This window comes from Eufriesea mexicana, unplaced genomic scaffold (assembly GCF_001483705.2).
Source record: "Eufriesea mexicana isolate 0111107269 unplaced genomic scaffold, ASM148370v2 scaffold3519, whole genome shotgun sequence".
Lineage (NCBI taxonomy): Eukaryota > Metazoa > Arthropoda > Insecta > Hymenoptera > Apidae > Eufriesea > Eufriesea mexicana.
The window spans coordinates 4,237-27,394 of NW_016911532.1; the positions used below are offsets into that span (position 1 = coordinate 4,237).

Here is a 23,158-nt window from a genome sequence, read left to right on the forward strand (position 1 = left end):
TATATAAAATATTTTTATGACGTTAATTTCCAGGTAACTTTCTTTGATTCCTTTTCGCTGTGTGTCGAATTTTTATTTTCAAATAAAATTTAATCGATTATGCCACAAATATTCACATCTGTCAACAAATTTTGAAACTCACTGTAAAAAAAAAAAACAGGAAAATAAGTAAAAAATTGGCAATTGAAGAGTTAGAAATATTACTCGCCGTACTAATTGCAAGTATAAATATACTTTTACATTTCTCGTATTCTTTCCACATTTTTACGAGATAGAAATCTAACATTCGTTTTCATATTCCTTGTAGATACAGAGAAAGTGAAAGTCATTATTCAAACTTTTACCCAACTTTGGCTCTGCTTTGGAGCAGACTCGTTTTTTGAGATTCGTATGCTCGTAAAATTGGAAAAACCTTTCTGCTTCGGAGGAAGAGATCGTCTACTTTCATTCTTTCGTCTCGTACAATTTATCTCGAAGATAACGTGATGAAGTTTCATCCTTCTTCTACGTATTTGCATTCGTTTGCAGTTTGTAAACAACGTATGCAAAGTAATTCGTCTACACTTTTCTCGGATGACTTGGAAGTATATTACAGTTTAAAAAGCGTTGAAAGATTTTCGATAGAAATATTTTTCCTGGGAAGCGAGGAAATTATGTAGAAATATGCGTGAAATTTTAATTAACGTCCTTGAGGATGTAGATGTGTACGTATCATTATCTATTTTCAGTGGAGGGAATCATATATAGGAGGTTTTAGTGGTCTGTGTAAAAATTTATGCAGGCAGTGAAAAAAGATTAAAATGCGATATAGTATAATGCATATAAATATTTTATTTGAAGATTCCAATACAAATATGAAATATGCAGTATAATTTTCTTTTCTTTTTTAATTAATGCAGTAAAAAAATATTTTTTATTAAAAAATCGTGATGAAATTCAAAATTCGATAGTATTTTGATATTAATAGATTTCTATGGAAAATATGGAAAGTATAAAGGAAAATGTTTGACATCTCTCTTGTAATTTTTTAATTTTTATTTCATGTTACTTTATTTGGTTACCGTTTTGTTTTTATTTTTACATATAAAATTAGTTATTATCCAATTATTACTTTTATTTGTAGAATTTTATTTGTAGAATGTTAGTTAGTTCTGTTATCATTTAGTCACTATTTTTATTTATAGAATTAGTCATCTTTCAATTATATATACATATGTATAATAATATGTGTAATAACTTACATACAGCCAAAGCGGACACTATCATAAAAAAATATCAACCTTATAATGAAAATACCTCAACATATAACTGCTCATTCTCTATAATCCATCTATATTTAATACGAACATAACAATTTCTCTATCAATCCATCCACAATAATAAAAATAAAAATACATATATATAATTCGACATACTTATTTATCAATATATAAACATAATAACGATAATTGTATATTATTATTCAATATCTATTATAAAAACACATCATTATTTTATTTTACTACAAAATATATTCCACGAAGAAGGTCAACCCAATTCTATCAACACAGTAACTTCGTTATGTAGGATTTCTAGCTAGATTAATCCTATGCAGACCGAGACCTGCGCGTCTAATAAATAATAACAACTCCTTTTTAATAACAAAACAGGTTTATTTAATTGATATATTACACTAAGTTCCTCTCAATTTTTACTTTCAAACACACGATTTTCTATTCACTATGTCTCGACTACAAGCAATCTGCCTCGCCCGCGCCCTTGCACCCTTACTTAACCCTTTTGGTACGAGTGCCGGATGTTACGGCCCTAGGATCGCAATGTCCTAGGTCAAGTGGTTGAAAGGTTAAAAGATCACTGTTTTATGTCCTTATAGCCAGCGTCCCTTGACTTGTATACGCTCATCGTCAACTAAACCATCGCTTAGGTTAACCGTAACAAGGACCCAAATTATTTAACCTTGTAAGTCCCAAGCAGCGCGATCGCGCTGTTCAGATTTCGTGTCGAGAAAACCCATCACATTTCGAGCGTTCTCGACAGCTGACGGTGCATCACCGACTGTCAAAGTCTTCGTTGCTAGCTAACCCCACAGTTATATACCAAACAAAATCAAAATAAAAATCTTCCATTCCTCAATTTCCTCCACAATTTTTCTCCATACATGTATCGACGTATCCGCAATAACAATTCGCGAACAAATCTCGCTATGTTTCTCATCAATGCATGCACCGCGGTACGGAAATCTGATAGGCAGGTAATTAATATTTCATGAGACACAATATTTCACCTTGACTCGGACGCGTCGCAGAAATCGGAGCGATTTATTTCTATTCCTTTATAGAACGAAGACGAAAGGTGAAATAATTCTTCTATCGACTCGTTAGCTCGTGGCGTGGTTAACACTAAACGTACCAAGGAGGGTCAAGTGACCCCCTACATAATTTAATTTATAAATCGTACATTCATTGTTATTTCTTTCGGTCATTTGACGTTTTGTAAATTCTGATATTAGCTGATCGTTTAATTTCTCTTAACCTATTTTTTGCTGAGAAAGATTCTTTGCATACCTTATATACCACGAGGGGTCATTTCACCCCCTATGGTAATAATAGGTGCGTGTAAAATACCGATACGTTTAGCGTTAAAAAGGCAGGAGTATCGGACGGAATGGTTACTACACGGAACTAACACTTTACGTAACGGGGGATCATAACGCGATGTATGCAAAGGGAAGTTGAATAATACTTTCCTAGCCTGTCTCGGTGATGTAACGACATTATGGCTTCGCAGAAGGCTGCTCCTCCGCTTGTGTCTCCCACAGCATATTACTTAACCTCAAGTTTAGCCTGATCTCCAGTTTACGAACTAACTTCGCCGCGGATAATATTGTACACGTGTACCGTGTGCTGTAACACGAAAGACGCGTTACGTCTGCGGTTTACATACTTGCAAATAGGTTAGCGGCTATTGGAGGGTATCGGGATTATCCTCGAACCAGATTTCAGAGGTCTAGAGCGTGATAGATAATTCCTGTTATCTTCTTACATTCTCATTTTCTTTATCTTCTCTTGCGTGTATTGGAGTCAACCTTCAAGTACTTGAATTACTATCTTAATTTAACATCCTTGACCAGACCAACTCTTCCATTTGTATTTCTATGAATTTCCCAAATTCTTCTTACATCTTCTACTATGTACATCAGATATTCAAAAGAGCTGCAGCTGTGCCTAAGTTAATGTTAATAAGACCCAACAACATCATACTCCAATCCAAATCAATCTTCAATTGTCTAAGTAACTGTTTTAATTTTTCATACTTGACTAGATCAATTCTTTTATATGTATTGCTATAAATTTCCCAAATTCTACCTAGTGTATACAATATATCAAACATTCAAAATAGCTTCGACTCCATCTAAACTAATATCAACAGTACTAAATAACATCATACTCCATTCCAATCAATCTTCAGTTACTTAAATTACTGTTTTAATATTTCATCTTTAACCAGATCAATTTTGCCATTTATATTCCTATAAATTTCCCAAATTCCACTTAGTATATATATCAAATATTCAAAAGGACTGCAGCTGCACCTAAACTAATATTAATAACACCCAAAAACATCATACTTTATTCCAGATCAATCTTCAATTACTTAAATTAGTGTTTTAATTTTTCATTCTTAATCAAATCAATTTTTCCATATGTATTGCTATAAATTTTTCAAATTCTACCTAGTATATACAATATATCAAACATTCAAAATAGCTTCGGCTCTATCTAAACTGATGTCAACAGTATTAAACAACATCATACTCCATTCCAATCAATCTTCAATTACTTAAATTACTGTTTTAATTTTCCATCCTTAATCAGATCAATTCTCTTCATTCTTATTACTATAAATTTGTCAAATTCTACTTAGTACATACATCAAACATTCAAAATAGCTTCGACTCCATCTAAACTAATATCAACAACACCCAACAACATAGTACTTCATTGCAAATCAATCTTCATTTACTTAAATTACTATTTTAATTTTCCACTCTTGATCAGATCAATTTTTTTCGTTCTTATTGCTATAAATTTTTTTAATACGACTTAGTATATACATCAAACATTCAATATAGCTTCGACTCCATTCAAGCTAACGTCAACAGTACTCAGCAACTACGTACTCCATTCCAAATCAACATCCTTTGACATTAATAGCCACTCAGGCTCTTTATGTCTGCCTAATCATTCAAGTTACTGTTCCGGAAGTCGGAGCATTTATACTTCCGCGCCCGATTGATTTTACGACCTCTCTATATCATTCGAACCACCTACACCTGAACGCAGAACGGGTTGAATTTGGTCGTGAAAGACCGGCACGCAGGAAAGCGAACACAGAGACCAGGAAGCACGAGTTACACCATAATGGAAACGTTCTCCATTCTAAGCCTCGACATTCTCCGCTGATCTGACGGAAGCCTCTGTCGTATTCGCGGAATTCGATTAGTTATGTCGAATAAGAAGCCTTGTTTCTAAGCCGAGCTGGCATTCGATACCTGAGCGACGAAGTCGTTGCAAGTGATCGATTCGTAGGAAATTACTGCGTCAACCTAGCCACGTGTACTCCAGGGAATAAACGATAGTTTCTTAACGGGGAACAATCGAGGATTGTCCATGATGATCGATAAACATTGGCTGCAGGAAATGAGCGATTATGCAAGAGTGCGAAGTCTCAGTCCCTCCTCGTCCGGCTGATTCCTGTGATTCTTATTATGCAACGCTGCTACAAATCACAATGGGTCAATACTCCTTAGCCGATTGACGTCTGTTCGTTAGGGTGCAGTCGATATGTCTTCAGCGGATGTCTCGACGTAATTCCTCTTTAATCCTTCGTGCCTTTTCATGGGCCACGTAGGCTTAATCTTTTAAGAAGTCTCTTTTGCCGATGAAACCCGTTGGTGAATAGAATCTCCTCTTTCTTACAATTGTTTATTTATTCGCCTTTTCTTGCTCTATGTTCTGGGTAATACGTAGTTGGGTCTATACGTGTTGGGGATGAAGTGAAATTATGGGGATGACGAGAATAGAATGATTCCAAAAGCCTGTTTTGTTGATAAAATCCATTGGTGAATTGAATCTTCTTTTCTTTTTATGTATTTATTCCTTCTCCTTTGGTGTTTTGGGTAGTGTGTAGCGAGGTTTATCAGTGTTCGTTGTGAACAAAGTGGAAACATGGAGATGATGAGAATAGAGTCCTTTGAAAATCCCTTTGCATCATCTCTTTCTTTATTTCTTTTCTTTTTATTTGTATGACGAGAACAGAGTCTTTCAAAAATCCCTTTTTGGATCTTTCTTTGCTTCTTTTCTTTTTATTTGCCTGTTTATTCATTCTTTTTTTATGAATTTGATAGTGTGTAGTGAGGACCATGAGTGTTTGCGTGAACAGAGTGGAAATATGGGTATAATGAGAACAGAGTCTTTTGAAAGGCCCTTTTTGCTGATAAAATCCGTTGGTGAATCGAATATGCCCTTTCTTCGCTTTTTTCTTTTTATTTGTGTATTTATTTTTCTTTTTTTGGGGTTTTTGGTAGTATGTAGTGAGGTCTGTAAGTGTCGGTTGTGGATAAAGTGATGAAACATGAGGATGGTAAAAATAGAACTTTTTGAAAAGCCTTTTTTGCTGATAAAATCCGTCGGTGAATTGAATCTTCTTTTTTCTATTTATTTATTTATTCTTTTTTAGTGTGTTTAGTAATAGTAAGATCTGTGTTTCTTTTTTTTTTTTTTTTGTAAGACTCAATGGTAAATAGTGTTTTCCCACTTCAGTTTCATTTTTATCTGTTAACTATTTTTTGTTGTAAGACGACTTTTTGAGTGGTTTGAAATCAGTGTGTGTTTGTTGTGAGTGAAATGAAATGGTGAGAATATCTATCGTGATTAAAATCCACGAGTAAATTGAACTTTCTTTTCTAATTCCTTTCTTTCTTTAATAAAAAAATTTTCTTATAATAATCTGTCTTGTAATAAAGCAATTTTAACTAATTTTGTAATAACAGATAATTAACCAATCGTATAATAAATAATGAAATTTCCATTTCTCGTTTTTTTTTCTTTACTCTTTAAACGATTAATTGTATTTTAATTTGTGGATTTTGTTGTGAAATCTTGTTAAGAGGATTATAGGATTATTATACAGGTTATAGCGTTGACTGATGTCTCGAATATCAAAGACTATTACGTATGTTAAGTAGCTGTCGTTGTATTATCTAATATTTCTTCTTCCGATATCAGTTGATTGAAAACATGGAAGTTATGTAGATAGAATTATATACGGGAAAAATAATACTCCAAGTAATTATCATGATTTATTTCTTTAGGTTTCAATTTGAATTTTTATATTTAGTGAAATATATTGTAGTGTCGATATATTTAACTACTGCAAATGCTTATTTAAATTGTAAGTAATCGATATATCTTATAATTGGCTGAAATTTCTCCGCATGATACATTATACATAGGTGTGTGATTTATTACGCATATATACATACATTTAGAATTAATTACTTCTTACAGCCATGGGAGAGTAAATCTTAGCATACTAAATGGAAATAAATTACGGTTTGCAGTGGTGTAGCAATTAGAGTTTTATAAAGAACAAATATTGGATTTTTACTATTTATGTTATTTATTTATGGTATGCTTGTTATACGATATTTCAAAGTATAATTATAGCTATGTTAAATATTTTATTGTTATTTAATGCTCATACTTCCGCTTCTTATGTTCAGTATTATTCGGTATGATTCAGTATTATTTATTTATTACTTTCAACTTATCAATTTAGCAATGTATAATTTTTTTATATAAATTCAAAATTATTTCTAAAGAAGTAGAAGTATTAAAAATTGGAAATATCAATAATTGATTAGATATTGTAGAAACTATTTTAAGGTACTATTTAATCAACGATGCAACAATTGTTAATTTATCGTAACAAAAAGTATGAATTATAGTGTAAACAATTTTATATTAAATTAATTAAAACGATAGGTTCCAAATTTTTTATTTTTAGATTTGAGGAAAATGTATAGTTGCTATTGACAAAATTAATGTTGTCTTTTATTTAATTTATTTAATTTATGCCTTCAACTTATAACTTCAATCAGAGAATTTAGTATGTATATTATAATAACTTGTAACTATTACAAGTTGTAATATCTCCAAAATCTCTATTATAATAACAGATATTTATATAAATAAGTTCTTTGTTTGTATATCTGAAGATCTATAGATCTTCTCAATTCCTATGAATCAACAGATAACAGTATATTAGTAATTTCTATTCCAATCATTGAATTATACATATATATTATAATATACATATACGTACAGTATATATGGAGGTAAATAGATAAATAGACATTATAAGTATATTTAATTATAACATGCAAACATTTTAATATAAATGCAACCATAATTGTATATATTTATTTATTTATTTTCATCATATATATTATATATTCAACAGTTAGGTATTTACACATTCAGGTAATATTAAAATCCATATTTTTAATATTAAAACATATATAAACCTTAGTCTCACACTTTACATAACAACGTAATGACCTACATACAAACAATAACAGCAACATTAATTGAAATTTAATAACTTAATTCTAATCGAGGTTAACAGTAAACCTACCACAGCTAAATGACCCGTGAATGAAAAATAGAATCTTTAAAAACCCAGAATAACGGGAGACACTGAAAGATTGATTACTCGTATATTGGCAGAAAAATCGCGAAGATGAGTGACTAATTGTGAGTTGATAACGTTGAACACGGAATTTTAACGGAAGTTTCAAAAATGGCCATTTAGACTATGGCAAGTTCAGTGTTAATTTTCAAATATGGCCCATAAAAGAAACATAAAAGAAAAGAAGTATAACAAACATGTAGGATACCATTTCAGGTGATGAGCCAATGGTTCACATGTTTTGATATTTTAATATAATATTCTATGTTTATTTAGCACTAGAATTACCAATTCAGTCTAAAAGACTGGTTTCAGAATTTTCCTTTTTGCAATTACTAAAACCATATACCAGCTTTTAAAAAAATTCGTGTCGACTCATATTGAGACAGAACTGTAATTAATATTGTAGGATACCATTTCTGAAAGAAATCGCGAATCGGCCATTGCCAACAAAAACAAATTATAAACGGAACAATATTTTTTAGAAGTAATTGGAAAAGTTATTTTGGGTAGCAAAATTAAGTTGCGTGGTCTCTACGGGGAGGTGAAGCGTAGGTTAAGAAAAGCATAAAAGCAGGGCCTTTGACGACCAAAACAGAGTCCTTAGAAATTAATTGTGACCTGCAGGAGCGTGAGTCACTCGATGCTGGAAAGAGAGTTAAATTAGAGTGCGTCTTTGTGTCTTTTGGTTGCGTTATCTTGGTGTTCTTTTCCTGAGTTAAATTAGTTTTATGAATTTTGTGTTCGTGTTACTCTGTTCTTGTTGTTCTGCCAGCTTTTTTGATGTCTCGAAACTAGTTTTCGCAATCCTACAAATAGAATGAATATAGAGAAAAGGAAATATAGGATTTCGAAAATAACCTGCGAAACATAAATTTAACCTGGACTGAAAATCTCAAACTCGATACCTATCAATCATCGCATCACTCTGTTTTATTATCAGCCTGTGCTCGATAAATTTCGCTATATCGTACGTCGAATTTAGACAAAGCGATCCTTCAATGAATGATCCTGAACCGAAACTGTATCAGGAAGTGCATACTGAAATTGCGAAACAAAAGGTCACTCGTGACGTCATTAACGGCCAAGGAAATGGCCTTGCACGGTCAACTGATTTAGAACATAAAAGAGCGGAGATTAAAACCGCAGGGACAGTTATGCGTGCGTTTCGAAATCTCGCTTTCAATGAACCAATTTTTCCCCAGTTTAATTCCCTAGTAATATCACGGTACAGCACGGATGACCGTGCAGTCTCCCTCTGCGCCGCAAGGATAACCTATCAGCCGTCTTGATTATCATTTTAATGGAACTTTCAAGTAAAATGTATTTCCATGTTGCTTAACTCCTCGAGACACAGGGTTTCAAGACGAAATTACAGCTCATTTTCCGGGAAAATGGAGGACAGTGTAAATTACAAACTGCGTTGGATGAGCTACAGGCTAGATATCAAACGATTAGATACTTCTTTGACTAAAATTCAGTATTGTTTCTGAATTTGGGAGAGGATATAAGGTCAGAATGTTTAACCCTTTCTTGGGATTTTAGGATATAGGATTTTAAGAAAAAAAATAGGCTTTGTTTGTTTAGAAAATGGAAGCTGTTGGTTGTTTTAGGTGGTTCTTGGGGAAATTAGTTCTTGCTAAGGCTCAAAGGAATCAAACCAAACGATTTAGGTAGTTATTTTGTGTCAATATTGAATTAGTAGCGATAATAGAGTAGAAAATGGAAGCTGTGGCTGTTTTAGGTGATTTTTGGGGAAATTAGTTCTTGCTAAGGCTCAAAAGAACCATATCAAACGATTTAGTTATTTTGTGTCAATCTTGGGTTATTAATGACAAAAGAGTATAAAATGGAAGCTGTGGCTGTTTTAGGTGATATTTGAGGAAATTGATTCTTGCTAAGGCCCAAAAGAATCATACCAAACAATTTAGGTAGTTATTTTGTATCAATCTTGGATTATTAGCGACAATAGAGTATAAAATGGAAGCTGTGGCTGTTTTAGGTGATTTTTGGGAAAATTGATTCTTCTTAAGACTCAGAAGAACCATACTAAATGATTTAGCTAGTTATTTTGTGTCACTCAACCTCTTGGGTTGTTAGCAAAAACAGAGTGAAGTGACTTATAGGGCGAAGTAAATTATGGAGTGTTTTCAATATTATTCCGCTGTCTCCTAGGTCGTCTTTTAGACTATGTTTGATATTGAATTGATCTCTTAACGATAGGTATCCTTCACATTACAGTATTACATGGTCCACTGTTAGAATCTTCTTTAATGACATAGAATTTGTGCTATTTTCGTAAGTCCAATTATGAATCCTGGTATCATCAAGACTTGGTCGTGTCCTTTTAATATAACTGGCATTGAATTCTTATAAAAATCGCTTTTTGTCGTCAATAATCGTGATTTCTGAATCCATAGATGTCAGTAGCGCCGGATTTAAGGGAGTTCTATTTAGGGTTCCCCCCCACGTGCTTACATTAATTATTAGTCTATCATAACTACTGACAGGTGTTTCACAAGTGTTCTATAGTCCTATGGTAATGGAAAAGAAAATTTTTTTCGCCTTTTATCGTCAGCAATCATAGTTTCTGAATCCATAGACGTCAACAGTACCAAATTTAAGATAACTCCACTTGGGATTCCCCTACACATGTTCAGCTTCATTATTAGTCCATGATAACTATTAATAGATGTTTGACAAGTCTTCTATAGTCCTATGGAAATGGAAAAGAAAAGAAATTTCGAGACCAAGTATCATCCCCGTTTTCTGCAATCCTTGTGCACCATGACCAAACATGGCAGTGCGAAGTAACTCTTCGTGGACGTTCCCATCCCGTCCCACTTGTTCCTCTGTATTAAAATTCGCGTCACGGCGGGCTTTATCTTGGCGAAAGATCGGTCGGCCATTTTGCCTGGCTCGTTACGCCACGCCATTTGAGAACCACTATTCTTCGAGGTGATCGAACTCGACGTTGGCAATGGAGCGTTTATGTCACGAAGAGGAGGAAGAAGAAGACGAAGAAGAAGAAGGAGAGGAAGCTGAGAAGAGACGAAGGAAGAAAGGCTCGGCTGTTCGCTAACGGGCAACAGCTGGTTGTTTACTTGTTGGCCACGGTTTCTCGGATACGGGCCCAGACCGTTGTTACCAACCGATTTATCAAAACCGGTCAGTCCTTCCCAGACCCTCCTCCGCCGTTCTTTTTCTTGCCTCTGGCTCTGTCGATGAGACCGGTCCTGTAGCCCATTTCCCTTTCGTTCCCCGTCATTTGCTCCTTCCAGACTCTCGGCGACCAGCTACTCTACATCTTTGCATCACGTATCGTGGGGAAATTTCTTATTTTTCACCGCGCTTATTGGGACTTAAGGTTGACGAGTTTCTGAATAGCAGTGCAACGTGAATTTCGCGTTGATTCCGATATATAGCTGATCCAGGGTTCTTTTAGGTTAGGTCTGCCGGGTTCCTTGGAGTGTTCGTATCTCTTCTTTTATTATTGCAATGTATTTCGGGTAGTTTGAAATCGTTGTTCTTGGATGCTGAGATTGTTAATTGTACAAATGTTTGGCGAGATGACTCCTTTTTTATTTTTGACTTCGTTTGTTGAGGTTTGAGGTAGATGGGTTTGTTTGCATTGGTGCGGAGGGACCAACGTTATTGTAATTATGGTTGTATGCGACTTTTCATGTTAGTGTGTATTGGGTTAGGTGAGGAGTAGTTGGATTCTCATTTTTTCTTGGAGATTGTATATTTTTAATTTTGAATTTGTCGTATTAATTTTTTTTTATTTTCTATTTTATAGTATGTCAGGCTTTAGGTTAGACAAATTAGAGAAATTATTTCTTTATTGTTTGCAGTGTTTGAGGTAATTTAAATGTTTTGTGTTTTTCGAAATGTGTTAAGTATTTGTCAATTAAAAATTTGTTCCTTTAATTTCTTATGTAAATTATTAATTCTTTTAATTCCTTATGTAGGATTATGTTATAAAGGTCGAAATTAGGGCATTTTAGCCAGACTTCAGCAATTTTGTACAAAAAGGGAGTATTAAATATCAGAAATGTATTTTATCTGCTTACCTTTTTAAAATACTATAGTTATTAGAAAAATGAACCAGTTATAAATGATAGTTAAAATATTTTTAGACTATAAATAAGTACTAGATAATTTTTCAATTTGTGTTCCTTTTTTTCGACGTGTTTAAATGTTATTTAGAATAAATCAGCATGGTTTTCCTGGACTATTCGACGGTGAAGAATTAAAGTTCAAAATTGAAAAATTAAATTTTCATTTGATTCACGTTATACTCTTTTCTCTTCTCTTCTCCTGATCTAGTTCCGTGTTCAGTTGTGGTTCCAGTTGTTGAGATTTCAGCTGAGGCTTCGTGGAACCACAGACGATTTGAAAGTTCGAGAGGACAGCCTGAGAGGTCGCTGCTCTGCCATCTTGTAGACTAGCTAAAAATAAAGATTTTATGAGATCTATAGCTTTATAACTGAAGAGTTTATGACTGATATTGTTATCACTTTCGTTTAAACAGTTGCAATGATACTTCAAACCGCGTGCTTCTAATAGCGAATTATGATTCATGTCTGTTTACTCATAGTAACTGAAATATCGTCTATAAATATGTCAAGGGATTATAAAATAATTGCTATTCCCACTAATTCTTCATCTTTTTTAGCAAATTGTGTTTCTCTACATTCTAAATGTTTAGAGACTTAAATAATGATATTTATAATTGGTTTTATTTTTATTTTATAAAAAACATTTGAAAAATAAATACGAATGTTCGAATTACAAATTTTTCGTTCTACATTAATAGATTAATAGTCTAAATTTGTAAAAGTAACTTTTATTATGTCGAAAATTATATAGGTTTTATTTTAACTGAAGAAGAAAGTTTCAAAATGTTTATTTTATGAAACATGATCATACTTTGGTGTGCATTTCACTTGTAATTATTTCATGTATTTCGTAGTTGTTCAATTATTTAATATTACTCAATAGTGTTTTTCATTATTTAGTTATTTAATATTATTGGATAGTATTTTTAATTATTTAATTATTTAATATCAGTTAATAGTGTTTTTTATTATTTAATCATTTATTATTACTTCATAGTGTTTTTGATTATTTAATTATTTAGTATCAGTTAACAGTGTTTTTTATTATTTAATCATTTGATATTACTTAATAGTATTTTTAATTATTTAATTGGTTAATACTACTTTACAGTATTTTCAATTATTTAATTATTTAATATTCAATTAATCCTGATCCTAAAATACTTTCTTATTGAAATTTCTTTCATATCACCTATTCCTAATAATTATTGTTCTTCAATGACAGATGTTACATTATCGCATATATCTATATATCTATATATCTATATATCTATATATCTAACACAGAACCTTACTATATATAAATATATTTTCTACATTGATCGTGTAAAAAGCATATAATATTGATGCACAGTATATATTTAAATACTATACACAGATATACTCCGTACGCATTAGAAAAATAATTCTTTCCAATATTAAAGAATTACAAAATATTCACTTAAAAATTATTATAATCTAAAACTTTAGAGACCAAAAACTTCGTCTGATCAAAATGATCTTGTTCCCTGAAATAAGTAAAGGGTTTCTATCGAAAGATAAAAGGAGAGAACATCTTTTGGGTTATGACTCAATATATCAGTAACAAGGGTCCAAAATTAGACGCTTAGGGCATGGATTTGAAGCATGGAATTTTAAGTGTTCTATCTCTCTGAAGTATACCTAAACCAAGAGTATGTTTAGTCTACGCATAAATTTAGATTTAAAGTTGTCTGTTTCTAGCTGTCCAGTTTAGTTACATTAAGGAACAGCGTATCCAAGCTTTGTTGAATGTTAGAAAAACTTGTCAAACCTCAAGTTCCACAAAGGAAAGGTGATTAAATTCCACAAGGAAATTCCACGAAGTTACATTTGTTGCATAAGATAATAGTCAGGCGATAGATAGTAACACACAGAAGAATTAGAAACTCAGTTCTATAAAGGAATATTCAGTCTCTTAAAGAAAAATATATAAATATTTTTATTTATTAACCTTTTGCACTCGACGATTTTTTGGCTAAAGTAGAGTAGGAGTTCGAAGGTTTTCTGCTATAAAGTTCACAATATTTTTTTGAGCAGTGAATAAGAAATAGTATAGTAATTCGTTACATTTTAAATTTGATATATTAATTAATCCTTTGCAGTCGAGAGGTAAGCTTCACTCATATTTCATAAAATTTGGAAGATCGATATTAATTAGTATATCAAATTTAATGTAATGTAACAGTGTGCGAAGTATCGAAATCAAATAACTCTATAATTCTATTATTATACAATTCTTTATTTACTGCTCAAGAAAGTATCGTCAGTTTTTTAGTAGAGAATCCTTGAATTTCTACTCTTCTCTAGCCAAAAAATCGTAGAGTGCAAAGGGTTATTATCGATCTTCGAAATTTTAACAAATGGCGAGTGAAGGGTTAAATTTCACGAAGAAATTTATTATAAAAATTAAATCATGCGAAGAAACATTTAATTCTGTAAATGGAAATTATCAATTAACTTTTATGACTCAAATTCTATAAATAAATACTAATTATCAGGTGAATTAAAGAAAGAAATAATTACGAATTAAGTTTTACAAAGAAATTCCCCAAGAAGGTATCCAATTTTAGAAAGAAAAATTATGAATCAAGTTTCGTAAAATAACATTCAGTTCTATCAAGAACAAACATCAGTTCCATTAAGAAAATTTATGACTCAGATTCTATAAATAAATATTAAGTGTCAAGTTTATTGAAACAAGAAAAAATTGTGAATTAAGATTTACAAAGAAATTCTGTAGGAAAGTATTCAGTTTTGAGAAGAAAAATTATGAATCAAATTTCATAAAGCGATACTCCATTATATCAAGGAAGATGAATTAAATTCCATGAAAAAACATCAGCGAAGAAAGATTAAAAATTAAATTTCATAGAGGAGTATTTAGTTTCACGAAGAAAATGTGCGTATTAGGTTCTATAAAGACATGCTCATTATCAAACTTGTAAAAAGAAAGTATTATATATTGAATTCTCTGAAGGAACATTTAGTTCTATTAACAAAAAGTACGAATTAAATCTCTTAAAGCAATATTAATTAAAAAGAAAAAAAAGAAATAACGAAATTAAGAAAAAATAAAAAAATAAGTTTCGCAAAGAAAATTTATATATTAGGTTCTATTAAGACATAGTCATTATCAATTATGAATTAGGTTCTATAAAGAAATTCAACGAAGAAATCTTTAATTTCGTAAAAAAGAAATTATGGACTACCTCTTCCATGGAAATGTCACAAAAATTTCCCCCCAAAATATTTAATCTCATTCATTCTTCCATTACTAGTATCAGTATTTGATTCACCCACTCGTTCGATTACGAATTAATTTTCTTAATATTAATATTAATTAAATAAATAAAAAAAAAAAATAAATAAAAATAAAAAAATTAAAAAACAGAATTAGAGAATTAAGTTTCGCAAAGGAAATTCACATGAAGATATAGTCATTATCAATTATGAATTAGGTTCTACAAAGAAATTCAATGAAAAAAAACCTTTAATTTCGTAAAAATAATTATGGACTACCCCTTCAACGAAAATATCACAAAAATTTCCCCCAGAAACATTTACCCTCATTCATTCTTCCATTACTAGTATCAATATCTGATTCACTTACACATTCGCTATTAGCATAACATGTACAGAACGTGAAAAAATTATAGCACACTATAATTTTCAGTACTCTTCGAATAACTTCGAAGTGGTATATCTCAACAAAAAAGAATCGTTTGATTATAAACCAAATTTGATTTTACAGGGGAAGATTAGCACAAGACAAAGCAGTTGATAAAGATTTTGAAAAAAAAAAGTTACTATTTTCGGAATATTTTTGCAAAGTCAGTCGGTTTGGAGTTCATCTAATGTACACAGATAACCACCTATAGATGACTAAACAGTCATCTGACAGTTCGATGTAAAAGATAAGATGTCGTGCATTGGTTTAGCGGAATGTCGTTCCCTGCTAGACACATTGTGGGCTGTAGATCTCAGTTTTGTACTAAGTGAGGAAGCATTTCTTTTTGTGCAACTCTGTTGCCAGTACAGGACTCGTGTAAAATCTGTCAGTGGAAATATGACATCTCTTGGCCTCGGGTATATTTTTCAATAAACTTCGATACAGTTGTTCGATACATTAAATAATATACATTGGTGTCTGTAAATCGTGTATTGGTTTGACAACATCCATATATTCGTTATAATATATGACCACTTCCGGTTCTTCTACTTCTCTTATACATTCGGAATTTCTTGCCAATCTAGAGACGTTGTGGGCTGTAGATCTCAATTTTGTATCAAGCGAAGAAGCATTTCTTTTCGTCCAACTCTGTTGCCAATGCAAGACTCGTGTAAAATCTGTCACTGAGAATATGACATACCTTGGCCTCGAGTGTATTATCCAATAAATTTCGATCGAGTTGCCTGCCAACATATGTAACATATGCATACGTCGAATCAGTGTCAAGAAACATTGACACCTACAAGCCAAGCTATTATTTTCTCGCGTACTGCATTAAACACGAAACTTCCGTTTCAACCAGTCTGTTTCCCCCAGATGGGAGATCAGTTTCATACTCCCGGAAGAAAATTCATCTCCCTAAAAGCCGAGGAACTCTCGTTCTCGAAAGGTTAGTTGCTCCATTAAACGAATCTCCCAATTGCACCGAGCACTTCCTCGTCTGCCTACGCGTGCAGATCCCTCTTCAGATTTCGCGTACAATGAAATTGAGAACGAGTTGAATTACGTCTGCTTCGCTTCACCAACTCATTCCCTCCTCCTCCTCATCTTTTCTTCCCCTTATAAAGATCACCTTAAAGGAAGATCACTTTCTCCTGAAGCAGCTCCCAAGAAAGTTCCTTTGAAACTCTCCCACGTGCTTGCACGAGCGATCGGTATACTCCTGAGCTGCAGAGAAGTTGCAGAGATGTAGCCTGGATCAGCTCTCATCTCGGATCAGCTCTCTGTGCCCTGACTCTCTCTGTCTGGCCTCGTGAGAAGCAGGATTTCTTGCGCCTCTTCCGCGCCTCTAGCTAGGCCAGCCTCTCTCTAAACCAATCGTCATAACCAGTCGGCCATGTGTTCCGGTTAAACGAGGAAAAGCTTCCGCGAGAGCGTGAAGAAAATTTTCCAGCATCCGTGGAAACTCTGATCTCTGAAATTTCTAGGCTAGTCTCTGGCGCTGGTAGCCTCGATGGATTTACTAGTCCCATGTTGGTGCAGGCTGTTGGATACGGGTTTAGCTTATGGGGTTAGGTCTGGGTTAGGTCTGTGTTGGAAAGTCGAAGTGAAAATTTTTCAGGGTCTTGGAGGCTTTGAAATTTCTTGAACGTGGAAGTACTAGGATACGAAGAATTTCTAAATATTGTCAAATTTTTGAGGTTTTATTGGGACGCCTATTAGGGGTTGGTTAGAACCTAATTTCTTAATTTTTGAGAGTAGAAGTTCTCGAAATTTTTTTAAGAGGAATATTTCGTTTTGAAAACTGAAGCACTGTTTGACGAAATTTTTGCGAAGATTATTGTTAACTATAATTAAACAAACGCAGTAATATATTTAATTTAGATTCTTCATTGACAACACTAATACTATGACTGTCCTGTTTTTAATTATAATGTTCATTATATTACATTATAATGTTTGTTATTAACCCCTTGCACTCCGAATTATTTTTCTTATTTTTCTTATTTTCTATTTCCTTGTTTGGTAAACAAAAAATCAAAAAATGTCGAGTATAACTCTGTCGAGTATAATTTTCTCGACAAAGGAGTGCAAAGGGTAATTATTTGCTGATTTTGCATTTTTCCTTGTTTTAAGAATTTTGAATCGTAAGGAAGTCAAAAATTTCGATTTTTCTTGGGTTTCTTTAACTCCTTTGAATTTTTGGGCTTGTGAGATTTTCATGTTTCTAAAAGTTTAAAACTGCTTTGAAATTGTGAGAATTCTGAAGAATAGTCTAGCAATATTTATTTGGCAGCAGGATTCAACGTTGCTGTGAAATCTTGGCGTTTGGAATTGAATGGAGAAATTGTCTAGTCAGTTCATAGGCTCTTGCAACTCACGTGATTTGCGAGATTTTGTTATGATAGAATTTCTGCGAAATGCAGTCCTCTGTCATGTCTCGTTATTATTAGAAAATCAAGGAAAATAGACTTATCCCGTCTTTCCTCTATAGTCTTCAAACGATACTGATGAAACGACCCTGTAATAACGTTCTTGGTATCCCACATGTCCAATTAATGAAGTGCAGCTGACTGTTACTTGGTACACAATTATTAAAGTTAATAACCGTGAATTGATCGGATTTCGAGATAACCACAAGCCTGACGTTTCGCATTTTGTTGAAAAATCCAAGGCATAGAGAAACATTGAGGTCTCCAGTCGTCGATAAATGGTACTAAGTAATAAGTTACTAGATTTCTAATCTCACCTTCTAATTTATACAGTTCGAAAAGCTGCAGCAAGGAAAGCATTTGAGAATAGAGAAAGTAGAAAATAACGATTGATTAGTTTAATTCTAGACCAATCTTCTGAACAAGTAGCAAGCAGTAAGGAGTAGGTGAGAGAGCTTGCTACCAGTACTAGAAGAGAAAAAGGCCCAGAATTTTTGATAAGTCGATTTTAAGAGGAGTGCATACAAAATAAACATCCTATATGTCATTCCCATAGACACCAAATTTTTGTTTTGATGTACGAATAACGTTTATTCTAACATATATCTACGTATCCATTTCTAAGTATTAATATAATATCAGAAGACGAAAGCTGAAACAGAATGTCAATAATATAACCACGTGTTTATAACGATTAATGTAGATTTTATTAGAGATCTATTGCACGTGAGTATTGTACACTATGTCCACAAAGGCCTGCCGTATTTACAATACGACATATAATTAGTTTCAATGGTTGCCAATACGCTGTGGCTCTTTAACACTAGGTTTACAGACGCTATCTGTATACCTATTTCTACGGACACCTGTCAAATTTACAGGTAAAGGAAACCACGTGTCTTTTCTTTTTTTAACGATTAGTTTAATTTATAAACAATTACAATATTAACACTCTTAATATAAGTTAACTAAATCTGTTATCATCGTATAGTTGGAGCAACCCATCCGTCAAATTGACGGGTTTCGTAAATCTAGTGTTAAGGCGCGAAGTATGAATTGAGTATACAAATATATTTCAACATTAAGATACAGTTTCTTTTGTCAAATAGAATTGAAATAAAACACCCTATATATTATTTCCATCGATACAATCTTTTTATTCTTATGTACAAAGGACATGTACTTTAACACATACCTACGTATCTATTTCTAAGATCCAATTTCTTTCTTCAAATAAAATTCAAACAGGACATCCTATATATCATTCCCATCGATACCAAATTTTTATTCTGATGTACGAATAGCATGTACCCTAATATATACTTATGTATAATCTAAAATCCAATTTTCTTTTATTTTCTTTTTTTCGAATAAGATTTAAATGAAACACCCTATAGATATATAATTTACATAAATGAGAATTTCGTTTGGATGTAGAAATGACGTGTACACTAACACATACCTACGAATTTATTCGCAAGTTCCAGTGTTTTCTTTTTCTTTTCTTTTTTTTAATAAATTTCAAATAAAGCACCCTGTACATATATCATTCACATAAAAAAAGAATTCTGGTTCTGATGTATGAACGACCCAAGTCCCAACAGTTATCTGCATATCTATTTTCAAGATTCAATTTTTTAAAACAACCATAGCTGGATAAATAATTCCAAGTAAAATTCAAATAGAACACCCTGTATACCATTTTCATAACGATACCCCATGCACGATCCCCAACAGCTACCTACCTATATATGTATTCTCAAAATTTAATTTTTCAAAATAACCATAGTCGGCTAAATATTTTCCAAGTAAAATTCATACACGACACCCTATATATCACTCAGACGAAGAATAAAAGTTTCATTTTGCACGAACTCCGATACCTACCTATGTACATATTTATTCCCAGAGCCCAGAGTAACAACGCAATATACATAAAAAGAATCGGACTGAAAAAAATGATTTTTCACCCTACCTCCGCAATAAGCGTCGGCGGCCATTTTAAAGAGTTTAATTAACACCGAACGTACTTCGTGAGAAATTATGGCGGATCATAATTTTCACACGATACGTAGCAATTTCCTCGTAATGGGTTCGAAACGGCACGGGCTAGCCTCGCCACCATCGGCTTCCCTGCTTGCTTGTTTAATTGAAAATCACCTCGTCTACCTCCACGCCCTCTGGCGACCTCCTTCAACGAAGCCTCTGTTACTCTCCTTTTTGGTGTGGCTGGTTTCTTCGGAACGGTATCCCCGCTCGTGTCCGATGCGACGTGCACGTTCACGGAAGCGTGAACTTAGCCGCGAGCACTTGGCAGGATTAAATTTGAAAGATTAATAACGTAGCCAAAAATTCCGTATCCGCTGCAGGCAGCCAAGCAGCGTGAATTACGAATCTCCTCGTTAGGCCGTGTTTCCCGGTTCGCCTTAAAAATTCCATCGTCGCGCGAACGAGCTCTCGTTTAGTACAGGAAGAGAATCGGGGAAGCGGCAAAGAGAGAAAAGGGACGATCGTTCCAGTCTGACGCGTCCCTGTTCCGAAAGCATCGAGTAAGAGGGTTGAAACGACGGGAGAGATGAATTACCACCGCGACAAGGATGCTGTTAAGGCCCTCGCGTATCGAGTTTACGAGGCAGGGTCGTCGCCTTTGGTATTTTCAAAACATTCGGTGGAAGGCCGTGCGAGGTTATGCGCGAAAGAGATCGTGAGGCTTTGTTTATTTCTGATGGCATACCTAGTTTTTGTGTAGAAATTGCTAGTCCTACTCGGCTGGCTGAGCTAATCGATAACCGAGTTTACGATCGAACTAGTCTGACGCTAGTCCAGTTTTGTATTAGCCGAATTTAATACTGGTCTAGGCTGTTACTCGTCTAGCCTGTCGATAATCAAGTTTATTGCTAGTCTAGTTTGATACTAGTCCAGTCTGGTATTAGCCGAATCTAGCACTGCTCTTGTCTAACAGTGACATAGGTAGCCTTGGCCTAGCTTATTAATAGTCGAGCTTATCACTAGTTTAGCTTAATACTATGTTAACCGAATATTATATTGGACCAGTCTAGCACTGGCCTAGTCTATTCATAGTCGAGTTTATCTCTAGTTTAGGTTAATAATACTGTATTAATCGACTATAATATTGGACTAGTCTAGCACTGGCCTAACCTATCACTAGTGTATGTCGTTACTAGATCTAGTTTGGTTGACAACTATTATGCGTGTTTTTTGAAGTGTTTAGTGGACTGTATCTTTTATGTTGTGTATGATAGATAATGTTTTGATGTTGAAGGAGTGAATATAGTCTTCGAGTCTAGATTTGATACTAAGTGTGCATAGAGTTGGCATGATATAGTCTCGTCTGTCTTGTGTTTTTTTTTACGAATGGTACAAAGTCTAGAGTGTACACAAACAATTGGTAGATTCAAGTATTTTATTATTGGACAGTAGAAGGGTGAAAGTTGTCGAATTTGGAGTGTAAAGGTAGAAGATAGGAACAGTTTTCGGACAAACAAGATGAATTGTTGCCCCATACGTCATATACTTGGAACATATGGTTGACAAGCCTGAGATACGGGCTCGGTACTATGGTATTCTTCCTGTGAGACTAATTATGCCGTCGAAACGGTACTTCAAGACTTGACAACTGGTCCGAGTTGCTTATCACTGTCCTCATCTAGCCCTTGTCTAGCCTTCTACCAAGCTGCTCTCACTCTAACTTATTTTATTGCTAATCTAATCTCACAGTGGTCTAACTTATCACTAGTCTTGCCTATCCCTTTTTGATAGGGACTTCCAGCTTTTTAAATTGGGATAAGACGAAAATGAAGTGACAGTTATTAGGTTTCTGAGTATTTTCCTGTAACATTCTCGTTTGTTTTCCTATTTCCAATGATGGCAACTGAAATTTTACTATCTAACCAAGAATTTTGACACCTGTTCCACTACATGAACCATTTAAACAAGCCTAAAATAACCAAAAATATGCGACAGGAGTAACCCAATCTTTACCTATTGACAGAAATGGAGTTAAGAGTCCATTCATTTAAACTCCCAGTTAAAAGTAAGTAGACTATCCTCCCAAAACTCGGAGAAGTTGTCATATCTTTTTCTATAACCTATCACAAGGAAGCAGTTACGTCAGGCTACTTGACACCCCGCGGATGTTCCCAGTTTACAAATAAAAGTCCTGCCAATCACTGTTCCATTAAACGAAGCATAACACTTCAAGTATCCCTTACCAGCTATAGCATCAGCTCAGATTTCTCAGAGTTGGACGTTGAAACGAGAAGCAAGGGAGCAACAGCAGCAGACGTCGACAGATGTCGAGGAACTGTTAGCAGGAAGCAGGAAAATGGCCGATATCTCGGAACAGACACTCACCTATCCCTTATTCTTCTGTTTCAGCTGCGTCGTACCGTGGACCCGGGGAGGATGAAGACAAGGACTCGTATGCGGCTAGAATCGCATTCACGGGGAACTCGCGGATCCTGGGCCCGATGTGCATAGTCGTTGGCGCCCTCATGCTAGCCCTCGGCGTACTGCTGTGCATGCTCACCAGAAGGGCGAGAAGAAGGGAGCGTAGGGTCGGCTTCCATTGCCCACTTCATGGGGATTTTTACCCTCTGAGTCCTGTTCAGGGTGTCAAGATGCTCGGTGAGTTGAGATTGTCTGTGCATGCCTCGCTTTCCACTCAACGACGCTTCACGTTCTCGCCTCGAGTCGTTCAAAGACAAAGCAGAAATTTTTTGACAATGATCTGCTGTTTGCTGAACGCGTTTCTTTGCTATTCTAATGGGACGTCGTTGACTGTGAATCGGATTTATGGGTTATCCCTTTCTGAGGATTCCATGGGAAGTAGCTTTCAAAGAAATGTTTATTTATACACTTTTGGGGGATTTTTTATTTTTGGAATAATTAAAAGATATTCGCAAAATTAATATTGATCCTTCCTCAGATAAAAGAATAATTATTTACACCTATTTATTACTATATTATCATATTACTTTAATTAATATTGTTTATGTACATCATATTTAGGTAGACATCACAAATCGGTAGTTATAGTGTCAAGGGAGGCAGAAAATTTTGAAAATATCGAATTTTTATTTCTTGAATAGCAGTCGGAAGTCTTAACCCTTTGCACTCCTCTGTCAAGTGTGACTTGACAT

The 23,158-nt window shown here is 33.9% G+C and overlaps 1 protein-coding gene across 1 annotated transcript in view; it reads left to right on the forward strand.

Annotated features, from left to right (window-relative positions):
• The first annotated feature begins 15,813 nt into the window (after window positions 1-15,813).
• The window catches only part of LOC108550958 (uncharacterized), a 167,377-nt gene continuing 160,032 nt past the window's right edge, over window positions 15,814-23,158 (forward strand). The window contains exons 1-2 of the mRNA XM_017904926.1: window positions 15,814-15,980; window positions 22,363-22,643. Of these exons, the coding sequence (XP_017760415.1) occupies window positions 15,814-15,980; window positions 22,363-22,643 (448 nt within the window). The remainder of the gene's footprint in view (window positions 15,981-22,362; window positions 22,644-23,158) is intronic.